Source organism: Gymnodraco acuticeps, unplaced genomic scaffold (genome assembly GCF_902827175.1).
Source record: "Gymnodraco acuticeps unplaced genomic scaffold, fGymAcu1.1, whole genome shotgun sequence".
In the NCBI taxonomy this organism is placed as follows: Eukaryota; Metazoa; Chordata; class Actinopteri; order Perciformes; family Bathydraconidae; genus Gymnodraco; species Gymnodraco acuticeps.
This window is the reverse complement of record NW_022991454.1, coordinates 289,559-310,236: the sequence shown is the minus strand read 5'-3', so window position 1 is coordinate 310,236 and position 20,678 is coordinate 289,559. Positions and strand designations below refer to the sequence as shown.

Here is a 20,678-nt window from a genome sequence, read left to right as displayed (position 1 = left end):
TTTTCTGTTTTAGTCATTACAAAAACTTAATTCACAAAACTAAAACTTGTATTTTTCAACTTCAGTTTGGAATAAACAAATGAAAGCATACATGAATTGGTTAGCTTTAGGGCTGGTAAGCGGATTTAGTTTATTTTCAACTAATTGCTATGATCCGATATCTGCATTCAACTGAAAATATACAATCCGGTCGTGGTCATATTCTGTCAGCTCTAATTTCATTAGCGTGTGAACATTAACCAGCACACAGAAGAGCAAGTCTCGGCTAGTTATCTGGATACCCGTTGGCTACACCAGAACCTCAGACATATTTGATTTCAAGACTAATAGCCGATGAATCCAAAGATTGGCTCTGGACAGAGCTATTTCGCCCAGACTACAGTCTACTAGCTGTAGCTTTTTAATGTACTTATATAAAGTTGTATCAATCTTATCATCAAACTCTTGGCAAACAAAACCTTTAAATATTTTAGATATACTTTGCAACGCAGATTTGGTGTTGAAAACTGAAATTCTATTGAAACTGAAACAATTAAAATAAAAAGGCAATCAGTAATGTACCCAGATAAAGCTTCAGAGAGGTTATATCCTTTGTTTGTTTTTCTGTTTCGACCCTCAATAGTCTTTTGGTTAAAAAAACATCACAGTCGAGAAATGTCGGCAAACATGACTCAGCTTTGAGAAGTTTGCTGATATCTTAAAGGATTTCTGAATGCACAAGTTCAAATATCAACAAAACAAAGTTACCTCTCTCTGCCATTTGGAAGTAGCAACAAGGAAAAAGATTACTTGTGCATTCTCAGCGTTGTGTGAAGTCAACAAGGCTAAGCTGATCCGTCTTCTTTCTCCAGCTCCGAAGGTCACACCAGCTAATGTGAGTGGAGGCGGTGGCAGTCGCTCCGAATTAGTCATCACATGGGAGGTAAGCAGGCTTGCTCAGGACCCCTTCACCCATGGAAGAGAGAGCCAGACGCTATTATTCTTTTTGGATCTGGGCCTCTGTTTCATTAATAACAGCTGGATAGATTAATGTATGGCATTTCATTTTTAAGAACAGAGAGGCAATAACTGCTTCTGTCACCCTAGGGGAGAGAAAAATGCTTTTGAGGTTTCAATAAGATAATTAAACTCAATGGCTCTGTCGAAACCCCAACTTTCTTTCAAATTGTTTTCCCTTCCTCTATCCATCTTTCTTTCTATCTTTCCTTCCTTCTTTCTTTCCCTACAAAGCTCCTGCATATCAGTCCAGCTCCAAAGGCTTATATATTTAATTCAGGCTGCTAAAAATCATTAGTACCCGCTGTGAGACGTTTGGCAGAATCTGTGTTGGTGTTTTATTATGCAAGAGTTATTTTAAAACCTTATTTCTGCTTAACAAAGCAACAATTTTGTCCCGGCCCTGAAATTCTTAAAGCTTAAGTTTAGTTTAGTTTAGATGCACATGTTACAAGACATTAGAAAGTCAACACATGATAACACATTACAACAAAATACAAACAAAAAACATACTTATGTCAGTTAATAAGAGAGAAACGATCTATAATGAGTACATAAGAAAACTTCAAATAACAGCAGAGTGGTGCTAGCTGTTGGATCTGTAGCATAACTCACAATAATGTCTAAAGAAAGTTTCAAATTGAGGAAGATGGAATAGGATGCAGCCCATACAAAATTGTAATATGTCAAGAATGGTTAAATAAATCTGTAGTAAATTGAACTATGGTATATATTTATATCATAAATGTTTATCTTACTTACTGCATGCTAAATAATTAAAATGACAAATACCACTACATTAGATTTAATAACATGTTAAGAAAGATATTCATGTTCATTTGAAAGTGACAAATCAGTATCAGCAGCAGAAAGGCAAACATACACACAGATGCAGTGATTAAGTAAGTGATTCATATTAATGAGGAATAAAAAAGGGTCCATGTATCGACCCCTGTGGGACACCACAAGTAAATCACATTCATAAATTGTCATGAATAATGTTTGAGAGTCACTTGTAGGAGAGTCTGTTTAGGCCATATTGGGTTGATTTAAAGACCAGGCAGGGCTGAAACAAAATAAGTAATGAATTCCAGTATCCAGTAGAGTGAAGTCTGAATCTATAAATGTTTAACGCATGTTATCAGTCTGACCAACAGCTGAGTTTATGGTTTCATGCTGAGAGGCACCATGCTGTGTAATGGATATGTCCAGTAATAGTTCTTGTGTGTAGAGAATATTATATTTATACAATGTTTTACAAGCATTGCCTCAAAATGGAAAGCCTTGTCTTTCCTCTTAGGGTTGTGTCCTTAATTACATGTTTAAACTTAGCCCATGAGTTATAAAGACAGTTCATAGACCGAATGAAATTGGCCCGATGAAAGTCATGAATTCAGATTTTTTTAAGATTCAGAATTTCTTAGGAACTACCTATTTTTTTGGCTTAATCTGTGTATTTATTTTGTCCCAGCCGGTTCCAGAGGAGCAGCAAAATGGACCGGGTTTTGGCTACGTTGTGGCTTTTCGACCCCACGGTGCCACCGGGTGGATGCAGGCTGCCGTAACATCCGCCGAGGCATCCAAATACATCTTTAAAAACGACACCATCCAGCCCTTCTCGCCTTTCCACGTGAAGGTTGGGGTTTATAACAATGAGGGGGAAGGGCCTTTCGGACCTGTTACCACGATCAACTCAGCTGAAGAAGGTGTGTATGATCTCATGTCATACACAACTTGTGAGGGAATAGCTCTTCTTGCTTAGCCCTTATTAACGTGTGAGTAATTTACGAGTCTGGAACAGTAGCAGCAGTGATCATGAAGCCAACGTTCTTCTATCAGCACTTGCAGACATCTTTGCCTTACTTCCCTCCCTCTGTTGTCTTGATGGAAGAAATCGCTTTGAAAATGTTTTGATGTTCCTTCTTTGACAGGTCATCAAAGCTCAGTGTTATTTTGAAGTCTCTGTGCTTTTTACTCCAGAGCCTGGCCGAGCTCCCACCAGGGTCCGTGCCAAGAGCCTCTCAGCATCCGAGATTGAAGTTTTGTGGAAAGCTCTGCCCTGGAACACCAGCAAGAAAAGAGTCCTGGGCTATGAGGTGAGCTGTAAAGTAATACCTTGTTTGTGTGTGTGATCCCATCGGATGTAAATGTGTGCAAGCACATGGCAAATAATGCTGTTGAATCTTGTTCTCTTCTATTATTAATGAGTGTTTCAGACTCATGCACTCTGGGCATAGCAGATAATAGCTTGCTGCATGCATAATGGTCCAGCCTAGTCTCATGCCTGTGGGTTTAGTTGTGTTCTTCTTGTTGTTTACCTAAGTACTGTAACCACCCTGATTAGCGTACTGATGCAATACTCTAAGGCATAGAACGTTTAGCTTTCTAATCCACACAACAAAGCAGTTTCAGACACTGGCTTTGCGCTCAGTTAGTTCTTGTCATTTTAATTCAGCTCATTATTGAAATCCAAGACATGAACAAAGCTTCTGTTTTCATCCAACGGATTGAATATAGTGCCAGAATTATGAATTGTTGACCACTCAAAGTCAACGGAGGAGCAAGGCCTGAGCAAACCGTTCCTGTGAGAAAAGACAAATTATATTTGTGCTGCCAAGCATGCCAGCTATTTCAGCCCTGACAAGCGGGGTGAGGAAGGATCTCTGTTATCAGTGGAAGTTGATGGCAGGGGGTTTTCGAGGTTTTTTTGCTTCTCATTCTTTGTTTTTGCCTCTCTTTTTTGTACCCCTCGTTTCAATATACGACCTCACTCTTTTACCACAAAGCATGACACATGTCTGATGAGCACAACTGCGGCTTGTAGCTCGCGTGAGCAAAAGGCACACGATGTGACATGCTGCTAAAGCTTGTTTTCAGAAAGGTTTCCCATCTCCCGTCCAGTTAACTTCACATCGTCCTGTTTCCGGATTGCACTTCATTGACAGGGTGTAACAGAAAGCTTTTAAGGTGTCTGTTTTTTTTCTGCCTGTGTTCACGTCTGCCGTTCTGCCCTGTTGCTTCTCAGCTGAGGTACTGGACTAGAAGTGAAAGGGAAGACACGACTAGTGTGCTAAGGACTGTAGGAAACCAAACGTCTACCATTATCCGCGGGGTAAAAAGCAGCACCACATATTACATCTCAGTGAGGGCATATAACACTGCTGGAACAGGGCCTCCCAGCCCCACCGTCAACGCTACCACCAAAAAACCACGTAAGTATCAGATCTAATTATAACCTTCTGCCATTGTTCCGCTTTTCATCGAGATAGATAATGTGTTTTTTCTGCTTTCAGCGCCTAGTCAGCCACCCGGTAAAGTGAGTTGGAACACATCAAACTCCAAGATTATATTGAACTGGGAGCGAGTCAAAGCCCTCGAGAATGAGTCAGAGGTCACAGGTTACAAAGTAAGCTCACAGTCTATTGGTTTTATCAGAAAATTGTGTTTGTTGCTTCTGTGCCTGACTCTTGACCCCTCTCGTCGTCAGGTGCTGTACAAGAAGAACAGACACAGCCGCCCCCACGTCATGGAAACCAACACCACCTCTGTGGAGCTCGCCCTGCCCACCGATGAGGATTATATCATCCAGATAAAGCCCTTTGGAGAGGGAGGGGAAGGCAGCAGTAGCAGGCAGATCACCATCCCAAGGATACCAGGTCAGTGAAGCTAGTTAGTGCCTGAGCATCATAATATACTCCCCTGCTGCTATCTGGCCAGAACACAATGCTGTCATCATCTCCGAAAATAACAGAAAGAGTGTCGAAAGTAATGTGCTACATGTGAGACATGTGTGTTATTATGGCCTCTACGTGACACCATACAGCAAGCGTTGTAATTTATTTAGAATTCTTTCAATGTTTCATTCCGCTGCTCAAGTAATGGCTCTCAAGTGTTCGTCTCAAATTAGGCTTTTCAGCTCGTAATTACTAATGCAGGCTGGATAGGCTGCCGATTAAAGGAATGAAATGCCAAATAAATTGTGTCAGACTAACAGCCTCGTTCTTTTCAATACCTTTTCAGGCCCCAACGCTGTCGGCTCAGCATCCAAGGTCTCCACTCTATCAGCCCTCAGTACAATAGCACTGTCTTTCACAGCGCGGACATCTTTATGACAAACAGCTCCCAGCAGACGGTGCATCTGATGTGGAGACATCTCTTCGGCGGAACGCAAACACAGCCCACTCTGGTGTAACTAGATCCATTCATTTCGATTTTAGAGGCAAAAGGGAGACATAAAAAAAATACGCCATTCAGATGACAGGGAAGGAGTCCCCTTCAGCACCCGAGTAAAGGAGATTGAGCGATGTCATGACCATGTTGTTACCAAAGCAGCTTTCATAAGAAAAAAACAAAAATAAAGAGAAAAATGTCTTATATGCATCTTTTTGTATGACATGTTGAGCTTTATAGATTTGTGTTTGTCCTTAATCAATTTGAAGTCAGTCTGGGCTTACTGGGGCGAAAACAATAAAGTGCATGGCAAATAACATCATCAAATTTTCCAGTCTGGACGCTAAGAATGTGATTTGACAGCGCACCTTCTTCTCAAATAAGACAATACTTGTAGATTGGAGACGTTTCTTTTCTTCAAGTGAATGAACTCTTAGCTGTTGTCTGTAACATCTCTGTGTTTTCTGTTTCTGCAATGTTTCTAAATTGTTTCACTCCAAGGACTGTATTGACTTGGGTCATTCATGGTCATCTTACCAAACACTGGTAGATGAAGAGAGGACAAATCATCCGTCTCTACAGCACATGCTAATGCTTTACAATTGGGAAAGTGTTAGCATACTTGATGAAGTTAGCCGGTTTAAGTTTTTTTTTAAGATTCTTTATATACAGTATATCATGAATCCGTAGAAAAACGTCCTCCTAGTTCATGCTAACTGGACTATCGAAAAGGATTGGATTTCCTCAAGTCAGTCGTAATGCAATACTTACGTTTGTGTTGAGTTAATAGTGTTCATAATCATTCCTCTGTCCATCCTGGCACATTGAAGTATGCCTACACTATAAAAGATGCAGCTAACATGAGGCTGTAGCAGCAATCAAACAGTTGTCAAAAAAGTTGTGTTCTTCAATCAAAATGCCCTTTTTGATTTCTTCCAAATGTCTTCTTGCTTTGGAGCATCACAGGGATACATCTGTAGGGTTAGGGTTAAGAAAATGTGTTGTAAGGAAATACGCTTAAAAAACGTACACTAATACATACATGTACACCTTGTACACCCTCAAAGTTGCACATAAGACTTTACACATTGATATTTGGGTTGTTTTTTATGGCACACACATAGTTTAGTATCTATAGTAAAGATAGGTTACACATGTAAAAATATATGGGCCCGGGATCATAGTACTATGGGAAAATAAGACCCTTTGAAAACAAGACCCTTTGAAAACTTGGGACCCTGGGAGCATAGGACCATCAAAACATATAGGAATGAACCCAACATACCCACTTGATTTTTTGCTAACCGAAGATTGCTTACGCCTCTTGTTAGTCCTATCTAAACTGTAAATTATATTAGAAGTGCACTCAAAAGGGATTGCTTCATGGACAGATCGAATGACCACATTAGGCGCTTTCACACGGCAGTACTTTCCCCACAAAGATTCATGAGAACTTAGTTCATGAGAACTCTTTAGTTCTCATGAACTAAGTACAGATCGCGTTCACACCGGAATAAGTTCCTGGGGAAGGATTAGGCAAATGAAGCCGCTGACGTCACTTCTTCTTCTTCTGCTTTTTTACTGGCAGGCCGCAAACAACTTCACAGCGTATACTGCCACCCGAAGTCCCCGGAGTTGGGGACTGGCTTCAGTAGAAGCTGCTGGGACTCCCAGCAGCTTCTACTGAAGCCTTCCGAGTAAATCGCCAGAACGCCGACACCTCCTCATCTCCACCGCTCCCATGTTTTCTTTTGTGTTGCCATAAGTTAGTCTCTCTGCGTTTGTGCGCTGGGCTAATGCTAATAATGCTAATGCGATGATAATAAAATGGCGGCTTCACAAAACGTTTTGGGAGTTTTACGGGGCGTGGTTTGCAATCAGCCCAGCCAATCAGACATAGGAACCTTTTTCTCCCACAAACTAATTTTAGTTCCAGCTCTTTTTGGTGTGAACGCGACATTTCGGAACTATATCGGAACTAAAGTGGTGCGTCGTGAACGCGGCTAATGACTCCATCAGCGTAATTATAGAAACAAAAACAACAACCTTGTTCTAAAAATCATGCTGGATGCTATCGCTTTTATCAAGTTTTGGTACCAGTCCTCTGGTTAAAGGTGACCAAGAATGTAAAGTCGATGGGGTCCTTAAAGCCATCCATGTGATTGAGTTATTGACCTTGTTGCCAGAAATAGCGCCGTGCTGTTTTGGAGAGCTTCTCCACTGGGCTCCTTTACGTTGGCCGTTGTACTCCACTCGTGACCAGACCCTCGTGGCTGTCTCATGCTCCTCATTCTTGCGATTCGCCCTGTGTCTAGAGATATACTTTGCCTTCTGTGTGCCTCATCATATGTTCAAAATCCTCAGGTCCTTAAAGAGCCTTAACTTATCATATGTATATCAGAAACATTAGGAACATAGAAGCAGCCGCGGTGATGTTTACATGCTGCTGGGGTTGATAGATAATGTATGTGATTGGGATCGAGGGGAAGGGGCCAGCATCCTTTGTGCAATGCTGAGGATACCAAGGTTAGTTTGAATGGCATTCTGCTGTTTCGCATGGGATATTGGCAATATATGAGGCCTGGTGCATTTTTATAGGTGTGTGTCCTTGTTTAAAAGACAATGCTGCTGATCTTTTTCCTTTTTCCCATAGTGTCCTGATGCCATGTGGGACTGCTGTGCTACAGAGGCGCAGAGCAGTCTGTATATAACTTGTAATCCAGTTAAGTAGTTTGTACTTTGAAGGGAAGTGTGCTGTAGGCTACTGGGTCTTGCTCATGCATCGAGAAACGTGTAAAATACTGTTTTGTACACTTCAAATCATTTATATAAAAGAACCTTTCTAAAGAGATGATTTACTTGGTTTTTATGTAATAACTCTGTTTCATACTGTAGCTAACTGTCGCGCAGCATGACTGTACTTTGTCCCCTCTCTTCTGTCCACCTGCAAACCGACTGAATGGCTTTAGGAACGTGCAAAGGTTCACGCATCAGATAGGTTTGTGTATACTGTATGTGTACCATGAAATCTGACCCATGATCAGCCCTTATGTCTATGCTTCTGTCTCAGTCGGCCCCTCGGAGGTGTACTGGGTCTTCTGTCCATTTACTGTACGCTCTACATGAGGGCTTCCTCTGTTGCTGTTTGTTGTTTATACTGTGTTAATAAAGATTATTGATTTCTAGAACAATGTCAATGTCTGGTGGTCCGTCAGTCAATATGACCTGTGTGAGAGAGTTGACTGAGTATTGGTCTTCAGAATATTATTTGATTAATAAAATGTTGATTACTGGTTAGGTAACACACTACAGGAGTAAAGGATAAAACTATATAAAGTATATCGTCATACTATGTATACATAATATATCAGGGTATATGCAGGAATCCTGAAGTCAAATGTAATTTTTTAAGACCCTTTCCATACATTTTAAGATCTCATCGCCACTGAGTTTTAACCGGTTACCTTGGCGACACACTTTACCTCACATTGACTATATACAGTATTGATTGTCCTTCCTCCTTATCTTCCAACCATTTGGACGCACACTTGCATTTCCCCATAACGATGTTGCTTAGCAACCGGCGTAAACGGACCTTCGCGCGCTATCAAGCAGTGAGCGCGCGATGTCCTGTTCAGATGACGTCAAACCCAACGGGATTCCATAAATAAACTACACAGAATCACACTACACACCTACGCAATGATTACATTCAGGCACACTGTAGAATACAACCTCTTTGGGCCATATACTTATTGAAAACAAGCTACAAAATGTAATACCTTGGAAAATGCCGTTTAATACTTTTTAATAGCCTTAATTTTCGCTAAATTGATTTATCAACTTTTACATTTGTAATACTATGTAAGACCCCGCGGACACCCTGTAGATATCCCAATGTATGGTCCCTAATATGAGAAAAATGATATCCACAAACAATAAATTATTCACTTCTTATAATTTGCACATTTGCTGTAAAGTGTCTCTACTGTAGGCTATTTTTATTATATGTACAGCACTTTGGCTCGACCAAAAATCGTTTATAAATGTGCTATATAAATAAAACTTGATTTGATTTGATAATGCAACATCTCTTTACAACACACTTCATTATAAAGGGCCACATCTTCCAAACTCTACATCCCACAGGCATTCTTTAAAAATGATGTACTCAACACTCAACCCCAGATAACCTTGTATGTTTCATTATGACATCAGGGATGGCCCCAGAGCCACAAAACACGTTATACAACGGTTTCTAAAAGGGTTAGTAACCTCATCATGACTAATCAAGTGACCTTGTTGTCTGTAAGACGCTACTTTAAGCAACATAAGTCAATTCAGTCCATTTAATGACATATCAATGCTAAAATGTATGAGATCATGGTGAAGTCCATTTATATGTTGAATAACATAAAGCAGAACATACACTAGATGGCACTAACACCAAACAAATATATTGTTTTTAAATCTGGTGATTCTGGCCACAAGATGGCAGTGCAAAACAATGTAATAATCCTTTTTGATTTACTACATAATAATACCATACATTGATCCCATATAAAAAAACATCACAACCCTTTATTGCATGTGATCAATTATTAACGTGTAGTAGTAACATTCATTATGGATCAAATCCCTCTTCCTTTTTTCCAGAGTCAGAGACATTGTTTGAATCATATTGAGACATTTATTTATGCATGTATGTTTTCCATTTAGACTGAATGCAAATACAGCAAGTACACACTACCAAGCACTAGGGGGATGTAGAGCAAAAGGCAGTGGAGAATTGAAGGTGGAGGCTAAATAGCGGTTTGATGCTCTTCATGGAGAAAATAAATAACTGAACTATGCTGGTTTTCTAATGGGGCCAATACATGTTTTCATCTCGCTTAACAAGATACTTATTTCGTCTCTACGCTCAATGTCACATTATTTTACAAGACAGTAAATCACTTTCGAGACACCTTGGACTGAGAGGGAGGTCGTGTTGATTAACGGCGCTGAAAACTCCCCCCATAACCACGACTCCCAACATAAGGCACCCATTCATGTGTCACTTCTACTGCGGTGGGATTACACTGACTGCCTCATATCTCCCCCTATAAAACACTTCCTTTCTCCTGCTTAGATTCTACATACTTTACAGATTATACACAGAAGTATGGATATCTATACATAAATATAGGCCCTCCATCCTTCAATTCACCACCTCACCAAACACACACAGCGCTTCTCATGATGCAGTCATTTCATCCATCGGTACAAAACTACACCCATCTGTTTTCAGCAAAGATACTCAACTCGCCCGGGGGCCACTTTTGTAAAATGACAGGATACAAGGGGCTAGATCATAAACAAATATTAAAATGTATTAAAATACACATTGTGTAATTACACCACATTACATAATAAGTAAACAGCTTGAATGCAATATGTAATACACTTGCATTTGGACATATTGGATCTTATATTGCAGTTGTTTTTACAAAAGGTGGGAAATGCACTTACTTTTCATGATTATAACACATGCTTCATGTAATAACCAACACAAATAAACGTTACCATCAAAGCATCAAGCATTATTAATACATTCTAGCTGGGAATAGTTGTACATGTTGTGTTCAAGCTGTTTATAACCTAATGATTAAATAATGAAACGTAACAATTACATTTTTCATATCATTACACAATGTGGTTTTGATACAAATTGTATTCTTCTTTCATTGAAATGCTTTATTTGAAAATTGACAATATTCCTTTAGCAGGGTTGACACTAGGCCAAAATTACAAATAAATCCAATATTTTACAAGAATTTAACATATTCTTCTGTTAAATATTGGGGCAAGGTAGCTTTTTTTTATCCCTTTTTGTATGAATAAAAAAAGTATTTTGATCAATTTAGATGCAAATTTGAGCACTATTGTTCCAAATGTATATTAAAAGCATCATACAATTACAACTGTCAATCGCTTTCTCTATTTTCTGAATTAATAATTGGTCGATGGGGATCCTATTGAGGGCCAGATTTGGTTCGCTAAGTTGAGTATCACAGGTTTACAGTAACAAATATGCCTTCACAACAGTCCAGTGTCATACGACCAGAAACAAAATATAATATACAAATAACCAGTTTTGGGGAATCTCATTTCCTCAGACACATCATCAGCAGGGCGACAGTTTGAGGTCGGGGGATTTGGGAGGGTTAGACGACGGGGGGGACAAAGCCATGGTCACAAGTGTTGGAAAAGCTCCTTTTTAATATCACAAACTCTGCGTTATAGGTTTTGGTTACACATGAGAGTTCACAGTTGTCTCCCTTAAGAGGAGAGAGGGTGGAATAATGGTTGCTTATTGCAAAATCTCACAAGCGCTGCCTTTCGGTTAGCAGTAGCACGAAGTTAACAATGACGGCTAAAGCGGGTCAGGCTCCATCACAGGGGTTATTATGTATGGTAAGTGATGCATAGTATATTATTAAAGGTCATCCAGGGTATGTGTTGTGTGTAGGGTTGCAAAGGGGCGGAACATTTCCGGAAGGTTTCTATGGGAAGTTAAGCTGGGGAATTTTGGAAATATTCGATGCAAAATTAAACAAAAAACATGACATTTCAACAGATTTAAAAAATAAAATTTTAATTTGATTTGATTTCATTATTTTATTGAACAATTATTTGTTTCATTGAAGAACGAAAACAGGAATGTTGAGTTAAATATTACTCATGTGTGCATGTGATGGAGGAATGCACAGTGCCTGTAGGGGGTGTGGTCCCAATAGCCATGCAGTAAGCAGTGTGCTATGGCATGGATATTCAAGTGTACTTGAATGGCATCTGTTTGTTTTAGTCAAGATTATGCTAAAATATACTTTCCCCAACTATATTTAAGTTCCCTATAAAGAGCCAACCTTCAATTTAGAAAATTCCCAGTTTATTCCCATAAATTCCTGTTCAAGTTTCCATCTTGGAAACATCTCGGAATGTTGCAACACTAGTTGTGTGACAGCCAACGGGGTTAGACGGCGCTTCGTTTAGGTCACACTATGAAGTCTTGGCTTTGTCTGTCGGGGGAACAGGGAGAACAAGTACAGGCCTCACATTCACCACTCCTATAAATACATTACAACTCATACACCATAACTTAAATTGAGTTAATCCAACTGAACAGAAAAAAAGTACCCTTGTTATTTTCTTGTGGTTTTGAACGTTTTAGGCAGTGTGGATTTGTAATGGATCCAACTGTAACATACATTTATTTTGGTGTTTAAAAGCTGCTATTATAAGCAACCAAATTCAATGCATTTTTCATTCACAACTTCACCATTTTTAAAAGTTTTGGGTCTGTGATTAACTTTGTAGGTTCTCCAGTGAAACGTAACTTTTAATGAAGCTCTTAAATAAAGAGGTTTCTACAGAAGAGTATGATATAAGGGCTAAGGGGGAAATGAGGAGGAAGTTTTACAATTCCAGAATATAGTCAACATTTTAATAATGTAGGCTATTCAACGCCAGAATCTTTGATTTATTAGTTGTTTTGACTTTTCAAAGTTTGTCTTTTCAAGTTTTTCTCGACATTTCAACAAATAAGTTGATTCTAAAAATGCTAATTGTCAATGAATAAAAAGTCCTACTTCTCCGTTTTGTTGTGGCACCTAAATCCCCTCCGTATGTCTCACACATCAACACTAAAACGTCTAAAAGCACAAGAATAACATTACAGTCTCTGTTTCAAGATGGAAGTCAGTAAAAGCAAATTAGGAAGTATCAACACATATTAGATAAAACATTATTTATATTAAAATATCTTTAAAAATCCTTTAACTTTGCCCAAAACATGTGACCAGCATTTCTCAGTGTAGATGGCAAATAGACGTCAAAATGAAAGTGGGAACGTTGAATGTGATGTGGACAGTGATTGTCCCAGCTGTCCACTGAAGTGTTACGCAACTGTCCGTCTCCTCCATGTGTCCATCAAGGGATTTTTACAGTTCAGTCCCATTATCTTTCTATGGATTTCAAATGTGGACAAGTGGTTTATTTTTTTCATTCCCTCTGCTATTTTTTTTTATTGAATCATGCAGATTATAGTCATCTGATATTATACATATTTCATAAACAAGCAAACACTGGACATAAATTAGATCCTCTATAGATAAAAATGTAAAAAGCTAATAAGACAGCAGTTGATTATACTGAAGGTCACAGCCAGGAGGTGGCGACGTCGAGCAAAAAGGCCGCCTGACACCACCCTCCCCGTCTCACCCCACCACCAGCATTGTCTCCGTCATTTCCCTCTGCTCTAATACAAGAAGCGACCAGGCGTGGAAGCAAATTTCCTAGTGGCCAAACGGTGGTACTACAGTCCGTGATGTCATTTTGGCCCTCATTGACTTACATTGGGATTTTAGTAAGTAAGTAAATAAAAACAGGACAAACACTGATTAGCCCTTATCGATAAATCAATATAAATAAGCAGGGCCTAGAAGTTGTAAAATGGGGATGCTGTAAGATCCATGGATGATCCGAGTATTTCTGTTCTCGAGTAAAGTCTGTTTTGGTATCCAATTCTCTTTATACACCCATGCTGTTATACCTTTCATATGTGACAGAAGCCATTTTTGAGGGAATTGGGTTGATTGATTCAAATATCAAGATGACATCAAATGCAACTACGTTTTTTGTCGACAACAGAGCTGAAGTAAAACAGCCGTGACTTGATGAACCAAGTGGTGAATCATCCAATAGCGGATTCTTCCTGTTCCCTAAAGTGGTGGAGGGTCGGGTTGGGTCACAAGCGGTGTCACAGTTGGTCCGTCTAAAGGGTACAGAGTGGAGGAGGAACTGTTCTGGTGTTGGTGTTTTTACACAGGCGGGGTGGAGGGTCCTGGTGTCTGAGGGGTTTGCCAGGGGACAAACAGGACCCTCTCCTGTCCCCCCGTCTCAGGAGCCTTCATGGCCGATCAGGACTGCAACAGAGACATCAACATCAGTCATCACACACAAACATGGAGGGAGATGAGAGGTGGAAAGGCTCTTCACCAATGCACACTCAAAGATATTGATGTGACTGTTATTTTATATGGATTGTTGTGCTTTTATTTAGGTCTTAATGTGTGCATATGTATAAATGTGTATTTTATTGTGTATATAGGTTTATACATATTTGCATACATATGTTTATATATATTTGTTTTTGTATTCGGGATTGTGGGAAACGGTATTTCGATCCCTCCATCTGTACACACATACTGAAAGATTGACAATAAAGTTGACTTTGACTTTGATTGACTACTCCTACATAGATTAGACACTATATTAAAAGTGTGTGGTCTTTTTAGTAACTTTTTTGTTGTGTCACTTCGAGCCATTTTGAATCATTGCAGTCATTGTGTGTCTTGTGGCAGTTGTTATGTGTCTCTATAAAGGTCATGTTGCATCTATTTAAGTATGTGTGTGCCTCCTTGAACATGGTTTGTGTGTCTTTGTAGTCATGTTGCCTCTCCTTGTAGTCGTTTTGTGTCTATAAGGTCTTTTTGCATGTCTTTGTCATTGTGTTGTGCCAAGCATGGCCCAGAATCTCACTTATTTATTTGTTTGTATTTGAAGCCCCCTACCCTCTCTTTCCGGTACCCCTTTAAGTCATTTTGTATTGGTGCAGTTGTTTTGTGACCCTTTGTATTCTCTTCGTTTCCTTGTACAAGTTATGATTCTCCTTATTATCGTTTTGTGGTCATTTTATTTCTCCTTGTAGTTGTTTTGTGTGTATTTGTAGTCATTCACATGTCTTTGTACTTCTTTGGTGTTCAGTTTGTGTTATCTTTTTAATGTATTTGTAACGCCTTGTACGTGTTTTGTGGTCATTCACATGTCTTTGTTGTATTCCTATTTCTACATATTTTGAATATCTGTTAGAATATGGTGTCTCCTCATAGGCTTTGATGTCTCTTTGTAATTATCTTGCTTCTCTAGTTGTTTTGCTTCCCAAGGTAATCACTTCATTCACATTCTTACATGAAATGTTAGCACCCACATAAAGCAGAGGTTCTGGGCGAGGGTCCCTCTGTCCCCTCTGGTCCGAGGGCCTATGTCCAGTAAACCCATTCAGCAATCTAACCAGGCAAACAAAGCGTAGTAATCTAGTAACCTGCACTCTGATCACATGACCAGACTGTGAACACTGTAGGGGTCACGCACCTCTGAGTGCTGCTGCATCTCCTCAGTAGGAGACTCTGTTTCCCTGATAACCACAGCTTTTGTCACCAGCATGTCAGGGTGCTGCTGCTTGGCCTCCTGGATGGCCATGGCGAGGGCCTGGGGACACGAAGCATCCACACAGGGGTCAGAAACCTCACATTATAGCTTCATTTGCCTTGTGACTTTAGGCACAGTGCAATTGTGCATTATCTCCGTTACACTCCTCCTCACCTGATGCTGGTCCACATCGTCGTCTCCTGTGATTATTATCCTCTTCTCGATTCTTGTCTCTGAGTAACCTCCTTTCACAGTCTGTGAAAAGTATTCAGATAGAAAGAATAAAAAAATGGATGAAATGTTTAATCAATGTTATCATTCAATAACATATAATATATCATTTCGTATCTATTGTCTCAGTAAAGACATATAATGTCATTACATTAAATTGTGTAACAACATATAGATTGTTTTCTTATGCATAATTTTTAATGAAAAAAAACTTTTAGTGTTATTTGGTCATCTATTCCCACAACAAGTGATCAATAGTGTGAAATAAACAAAAGCTCATTGATTAAAATTGCCCTGAAAGGCTGACATTGTAATGAAGGGATCATTTGATTGTGATTGGGTGTTGGCTAACTCCAAGCTCCAGACATTAGACTGTAACCATGAGAACAGATAAGGTGTTACCTTGGTAACTTGAGTTGTGGTTGCTGTGGTGACGCTCTCAGCTGTGATGGTCAGCGGGGAAACAACAGAGTCCCTCTCCTGGGTCGCAGCTTTTACCTGTGGAGTATTTTAGAGGGGCAACACACACGTTGAGGAACACACTGCAGACACACACACACACACATAATGATGACTTTAAAGGGGCCCTAGTATGCTCATGTCCAGGTGTATATCAGTATGTAGTGTCTCTACTTTAAAGAGTTCTCTTCTGCTGATGTTCAAGTGTATATCAGTATGTAGTGTCTCTACTTTAAAGAGTCCTCTCCTGCTGATGTTCAGGTGTATATCAGTATGTAGTGTCTCTACTTTAAAGAGTCCTCTCCTGCTGGTGTTCAGGTGTATATCAGTATGTAGTGTCTCTACTTTAAAGAGTCCTCTCCTGATGATGTTCAGGTGTATATCAGTATGTAGTGTCTCTACTTTAAAGAGTCCTCTCCTGCTGGTGTTCAGGTGTATATCAGTATGTAGTGTCTCTACTTTAAAGAGTCCTCTCCTGCTGATATTCAGGTGTATATCAGTATGTAGTGTCTCTACTTTAAAGAGTCCTCTCCTGCTGATGTTCAGGTGTATATCAGTATGTAGTGTCTCTACTTTAAGAGTCCTCTCCTGCTGATGTTCAGGTGTATATCAGTATGTAGTGTCTCTACTTTAAAGAGTCCTCTCCTGCTGATGTTCAGGTGTATATCAGTATGTAGTGTCTCTACTTTAAAGAGTCCTCTCCTGCTGATGTTCAGGTGTATATCAGTATGTAGTGTCTCTACTTTAAAGAGTCCTCTCCTGCTGATGTTCAGGTGTATATCAGTATGTAGTGTCTCTACTTTAAAGAGTCCTCTCCTGCTGATGTTCAGGTGTATATCAGTATGTAGTGTCTCTACTTTAAAGAGTCCTCTCCTGCTGGTGTTCAGGTGTATATCAGTATGTAGTGTCTCTACTTTAAAGAGTCCTCTCCTGATGATGTTCAGGTGTATATCAGTATGTAGTGTCTCTACTTTAAAGAGTCCTCTCCTGCTGGTGTTCAGGTGTATATCAGTATGTAGTGTCTCTACTTTAAAGAGTCCTCTCCTGATGATGTTCAGGTGTATATCAGTATGTAGTGTCTCTACTTTAAAGAGTCCTCTCCTGATGATGTTCAGGTGTATATCAGTATGTAGTGTCTCTACTTTAAAGAGTCCTCTCCTGCTGATGTTCAGGTGTATATCAGTATGTAGTGTCTCTACTTTAAAGAGTCCTCTCCTGATGATGTTCAGGTGTATATCAGTATGTAGTGTCTCTACTTTAAAGAGTCCTCTCCTGCTGATGTTCAGGTGTATATCAGTATGTAGTGTCTCTACTTTAAAGAGTCCTCTCCTGCTGATGTTCAGGTGTATATCAGTATGTAGTGTCTCCATGTTTTAATGTTGAAAAAGCTCTTTATTTTTCTCATACTGCCTGTGCTGCAGCAACTCTTTTCACCCTCTGTCTGAAACCAGAGCCCAGTCTGCTCTGATTGGTTAGCTGGCCGGCTCTGTTGTGGTTGGTCAACCGCTTAGAGATGTATTGCCCCTTAGCCTATCACGTACAATGTGGTTGAGCAATTATGTCACTATGTTCTGATAGTAAACAAAGGACTCCAATGGAAGCGTTTCAGGAGGGGATTTGAGCTTTTGCAGACAATACCGATATAACAAACCACAGGAAGAGTATAATAGGGCCTCTTTAAATGTCTTGTTTCATCAAACCAAAATCGAAAGATATTCAGTATATGATAAAAAAAAACGGGAAAAGCTGGAAATATCCATATGTGAGAGGTTGAAAACAGCATTTTCTAAATGCTTCACATGAAAAGTAACCTTAACTATTAAACCTTTATCAAAATAATTCAAATAATGGTAGCTCTACCTTCAAGGCACCACACACAGGTTTGCTGCACATACTTTTCTGTTAAATTGCAGCTATTTCCCCGTAATAAAAGCGAACAAATATCAAAGATATCAGAAGAATCATTGTTATTGCCAACAAATTCATCTCAAATATTGACATCCACATCTTCTGTCTCATAAAACTGAGACATTTTGATGACATCAAATACAAGTATTATAGCAACGTCCTGTGAACAACTGGCTCACACACACACACACACATAACATTTTTACAATTGTTCAGATTGAAGTAAAGTATGAAGTAAAGGTCAAGGTTACAAAGGGAGACAGCGGCAGCACAATGGCACAACGTTTATTTATCTGCTGTGCTCACACACACACACACACACACACACACACACACACACACACACACACACACACACACACACACACACACACACCACACCACACACACACACACACACACACACACACACACACACACACCACACACACACACACACACACACACACACACACACACACACACACACACACACACACACACACACACACACACACACACACCACACACACACACACACACACACACACACACACCACACACACACACACACACACACACCACACACACACACACACACACACACACACACACACACACACACACACACACACACACACTTCTGTGAGATACTTACAGGCGAGCCATTTTCTTTCAGGGCAGCAGGAGCCTCCCTCGGGCTGACGCCTCCGTGGTTCTGAAGGAGAGAGGAACAGACGTGTGTGGGCCTTTATTCAATTCTTAAGATGATGAAAGTCAAGCGACATTAAAGAAATACAATAATAGGGGATCAAAGAAGCATTACTTCAATCAGAATATTAAAGACATCAGTGAGGCAGACACAATGGCTTTACGCTGAAAATATGAACACTTTGTTTTTGCTCCCATTTTGAGTTGAGTTGCTATGCACACACAAGACATGATACTCTCTACTTTAGAGTGTTTCGTTTGCCACGATGATCCATCTACTGACGGGAGCAGCTTATCAAGATGCTGATTAAAAGGGTGATAATTACACAGGTGTGCCTTGGGCTGCTCACAATAAAGGCTAATCAAAAATGTGCAGTTTAATCTCAGAAGACATTGATTGGGATTTCACATGACTCAGGCTACAGAAATGAATTTCTTAGCCTGAAGACAACACAAACAGTCAGTCATCTGGTGTGACCACATGCAGTGCTACAAAATGGAGTTCATCAGGTTGGCCTGTAGAGTGGTTAATGGCTGTGCAAAGGAACTGGGTATTGGAAGGAATTGGAATTAGTGTTGGGCACACTAATCCTGATTATCCCAAACAGGCTCAAAGGAGGAAAGGTCTGGTAAGTATTCAAGACGTGCGAGAACTGAGATATGTTCAGCCTCCAGGTGAGTGAGGGAATTAATGGCACCGCGATTGGTTTTGGGAACTTGTTACAGTGTCTTGCCATCAATACATTACAGGTCATATAGCTGCCGCTTTTATCGAGAGCGACTTACAAACCCTTCAATAATAGATGTGTCCACACAGCAGCAATTTGGGGTTAAGTATCTTGCCCAAGGACACTTCAAAATAACTCTGAATTAGTCTTTTAACACATTTTAAAACTTTCAAACCCTAATGATTTAAATAAGTTGATTCGGTTTTAAACAAAAGTATCCGCTCATTCACAGACATTTCTTTCCTAATGTAAGTCAATGGCAAAAAGTATTTTACGGGCCCAATGAAGTCACGGATTGACACAGAAGTTGTAGTACCACCGTTTGGCCACTGTAAAGTTTTGCATAAAAGTATGTCGCACTGCCTGGGGGCTTGATTCAACTTTAGAAAGACACATTACATTTATCAAGTAAGATTACATTGCATTGTGGGAGAAAAGTAAGCATCAACAGAAGCATCAACACAACTATTCAGTATTGCACTGTCTGATTGGATTTGACTCTAATCTCAATTATATCATGTTTACACACAAGCATAACTTTAATAATGACTGCACACCAGTTACTTTTTTCACAGCAGACATTGTCTCTTTTCTGTCAAGTGCCTCGTGAGAGTAACAGAGAGCAAGCATACCTGAAATCAAAGCAGCCAAATAGAATTCAGCCATCAATAATTTCAATATCTATACCTTTGATTCTCCTGTGTGAGAAAAGGTCTACTGTGGATGCTGGCTCACTGTCATGGCTCTCTGAGACACTAAACCAAGCGCACCTTAATGACATTTGCTTCACCTGGGCTTTCACTGACATGACGAGCAAAAATGTCTGCCGTGACAAAGTGTTATTGATGATGATGCTGGCTCACTGACAGGGTTTAATGTCATTAGGACTACCTGTGGTGAAAAGCCACAATGCCTGTCTATGGAAGCACAAGCAGGAAACAACATGTCTGTGGGTGAGCTTCAGGCTGCAGCCACACAAGGACAATAACGGAAACGCACCAAAATCGTTATCAAAAAAAGTCTTCTGCCCACACGCAATAGGCACCAGAAACGTGTCCGTCCACACGAGACAGCTCAAACCGCTGGAGACGCTGTAGTACATATGCCGGGCCTGTAAGTGGCGCTGTACTTCTGCCACAAAATACACCAAAAGCGGCGAAGAAGACTTCTCGCTCATGCATGGTTTTCCATGGTTGCCCTTCTGTTTATTCTCCGTGCTGGATTTAGCAGCAGAGGTGAAGTTTG

The 20,678-nt window shown here is 40.0% G+C and overlaps 2 protein-coding genes across 19 annotated transcripts in view; one reads left to right on the top strand and one right to left on the bottom strand.

The window, feature by feature from the left end:
- Positions 1-6,749, top strand: part of LOC117532968 (contactin-4-like) — a 203,317-nt gene extending 196,568 nt beyond the window's left edge. For both annotated transcript variants that reach the window (XM_034196589.1, XM_034196590.1), the window contains 8 exons: positions 852-922; positions 2,468-2,702; positions 2,977-3,092; positions 4,022-4,208; positions 4,290-4,402; positions 4,484-4,652; positions 5,017-6,068; positions 6,153-6,749. In XM_034196589.1, coding sequence (XP_034052480.1) covers positions 852-922; positions 2,468-2,702; positions 2,977-3,092; positions 4,022-4,208; positions 4,290-4,402; positions 4,484-4,652; positions 5,017-5,108 — 983 coding nt within the window. In that variant the 3' untranslated portion in view covers positions 5,109-6,068; positions 6,153-6,749. The remainder of the gene's footprint in view (positions 1-851; positions 923-2,467; positions 2,703-2,976; positions 3,093-4,021; positions 4,209-4,289; positions 4,403-4,483; positions 4,653-5,016; positions 6,069-6,152) is intronic.
- A 3,087-nt stretch (positions 6,750-9,836) lies between these two features.
- LOC117532959 (band 4.1-like protein 1) overlaps positions 9,837-20,678 on the bottom strand; it is a 104,928-nt gene continuing 94,086 nt past the window's right edge. For 15 of the 17 annotated variants that reach the window (XR_004566968.1, XR_004566972.1, XR_004566966.1 and 12 more), the window contains 6 exons: positions 18,653-18,712; positions 16,051-16,146; positions 15,592-15,672; positions 15,361-15,477; positions 15,197-15,275; positions 9,837-14,132 (listed from right to left, as the gene is read on the bottom strand). Coding sequence is in view for 1 of the 17 variants with exons in the window: in XM_034196580.1 (XP_034052471.1) it covers positions 14,127-14,132; positions 15,361-15,477; positions 15,592-15,672; positions 16,051-16,146; positions 18,653-18,712 (360 nt within the window). In the remaining 16 variants the exon portion in view is untranslated. Of the gene's footprint in view, positions 14,133-15,177; positions 15,276-15,360; positions 15,478-15,591; positions 15,673-16,050; positions 16,147-18,652; positions 18,713-20,678 lie in introns of all 17 variants that reach the window. The other 2 variants (XR_004566967.1, XM_034196580.1) reach the window with 2 other exon arrangements.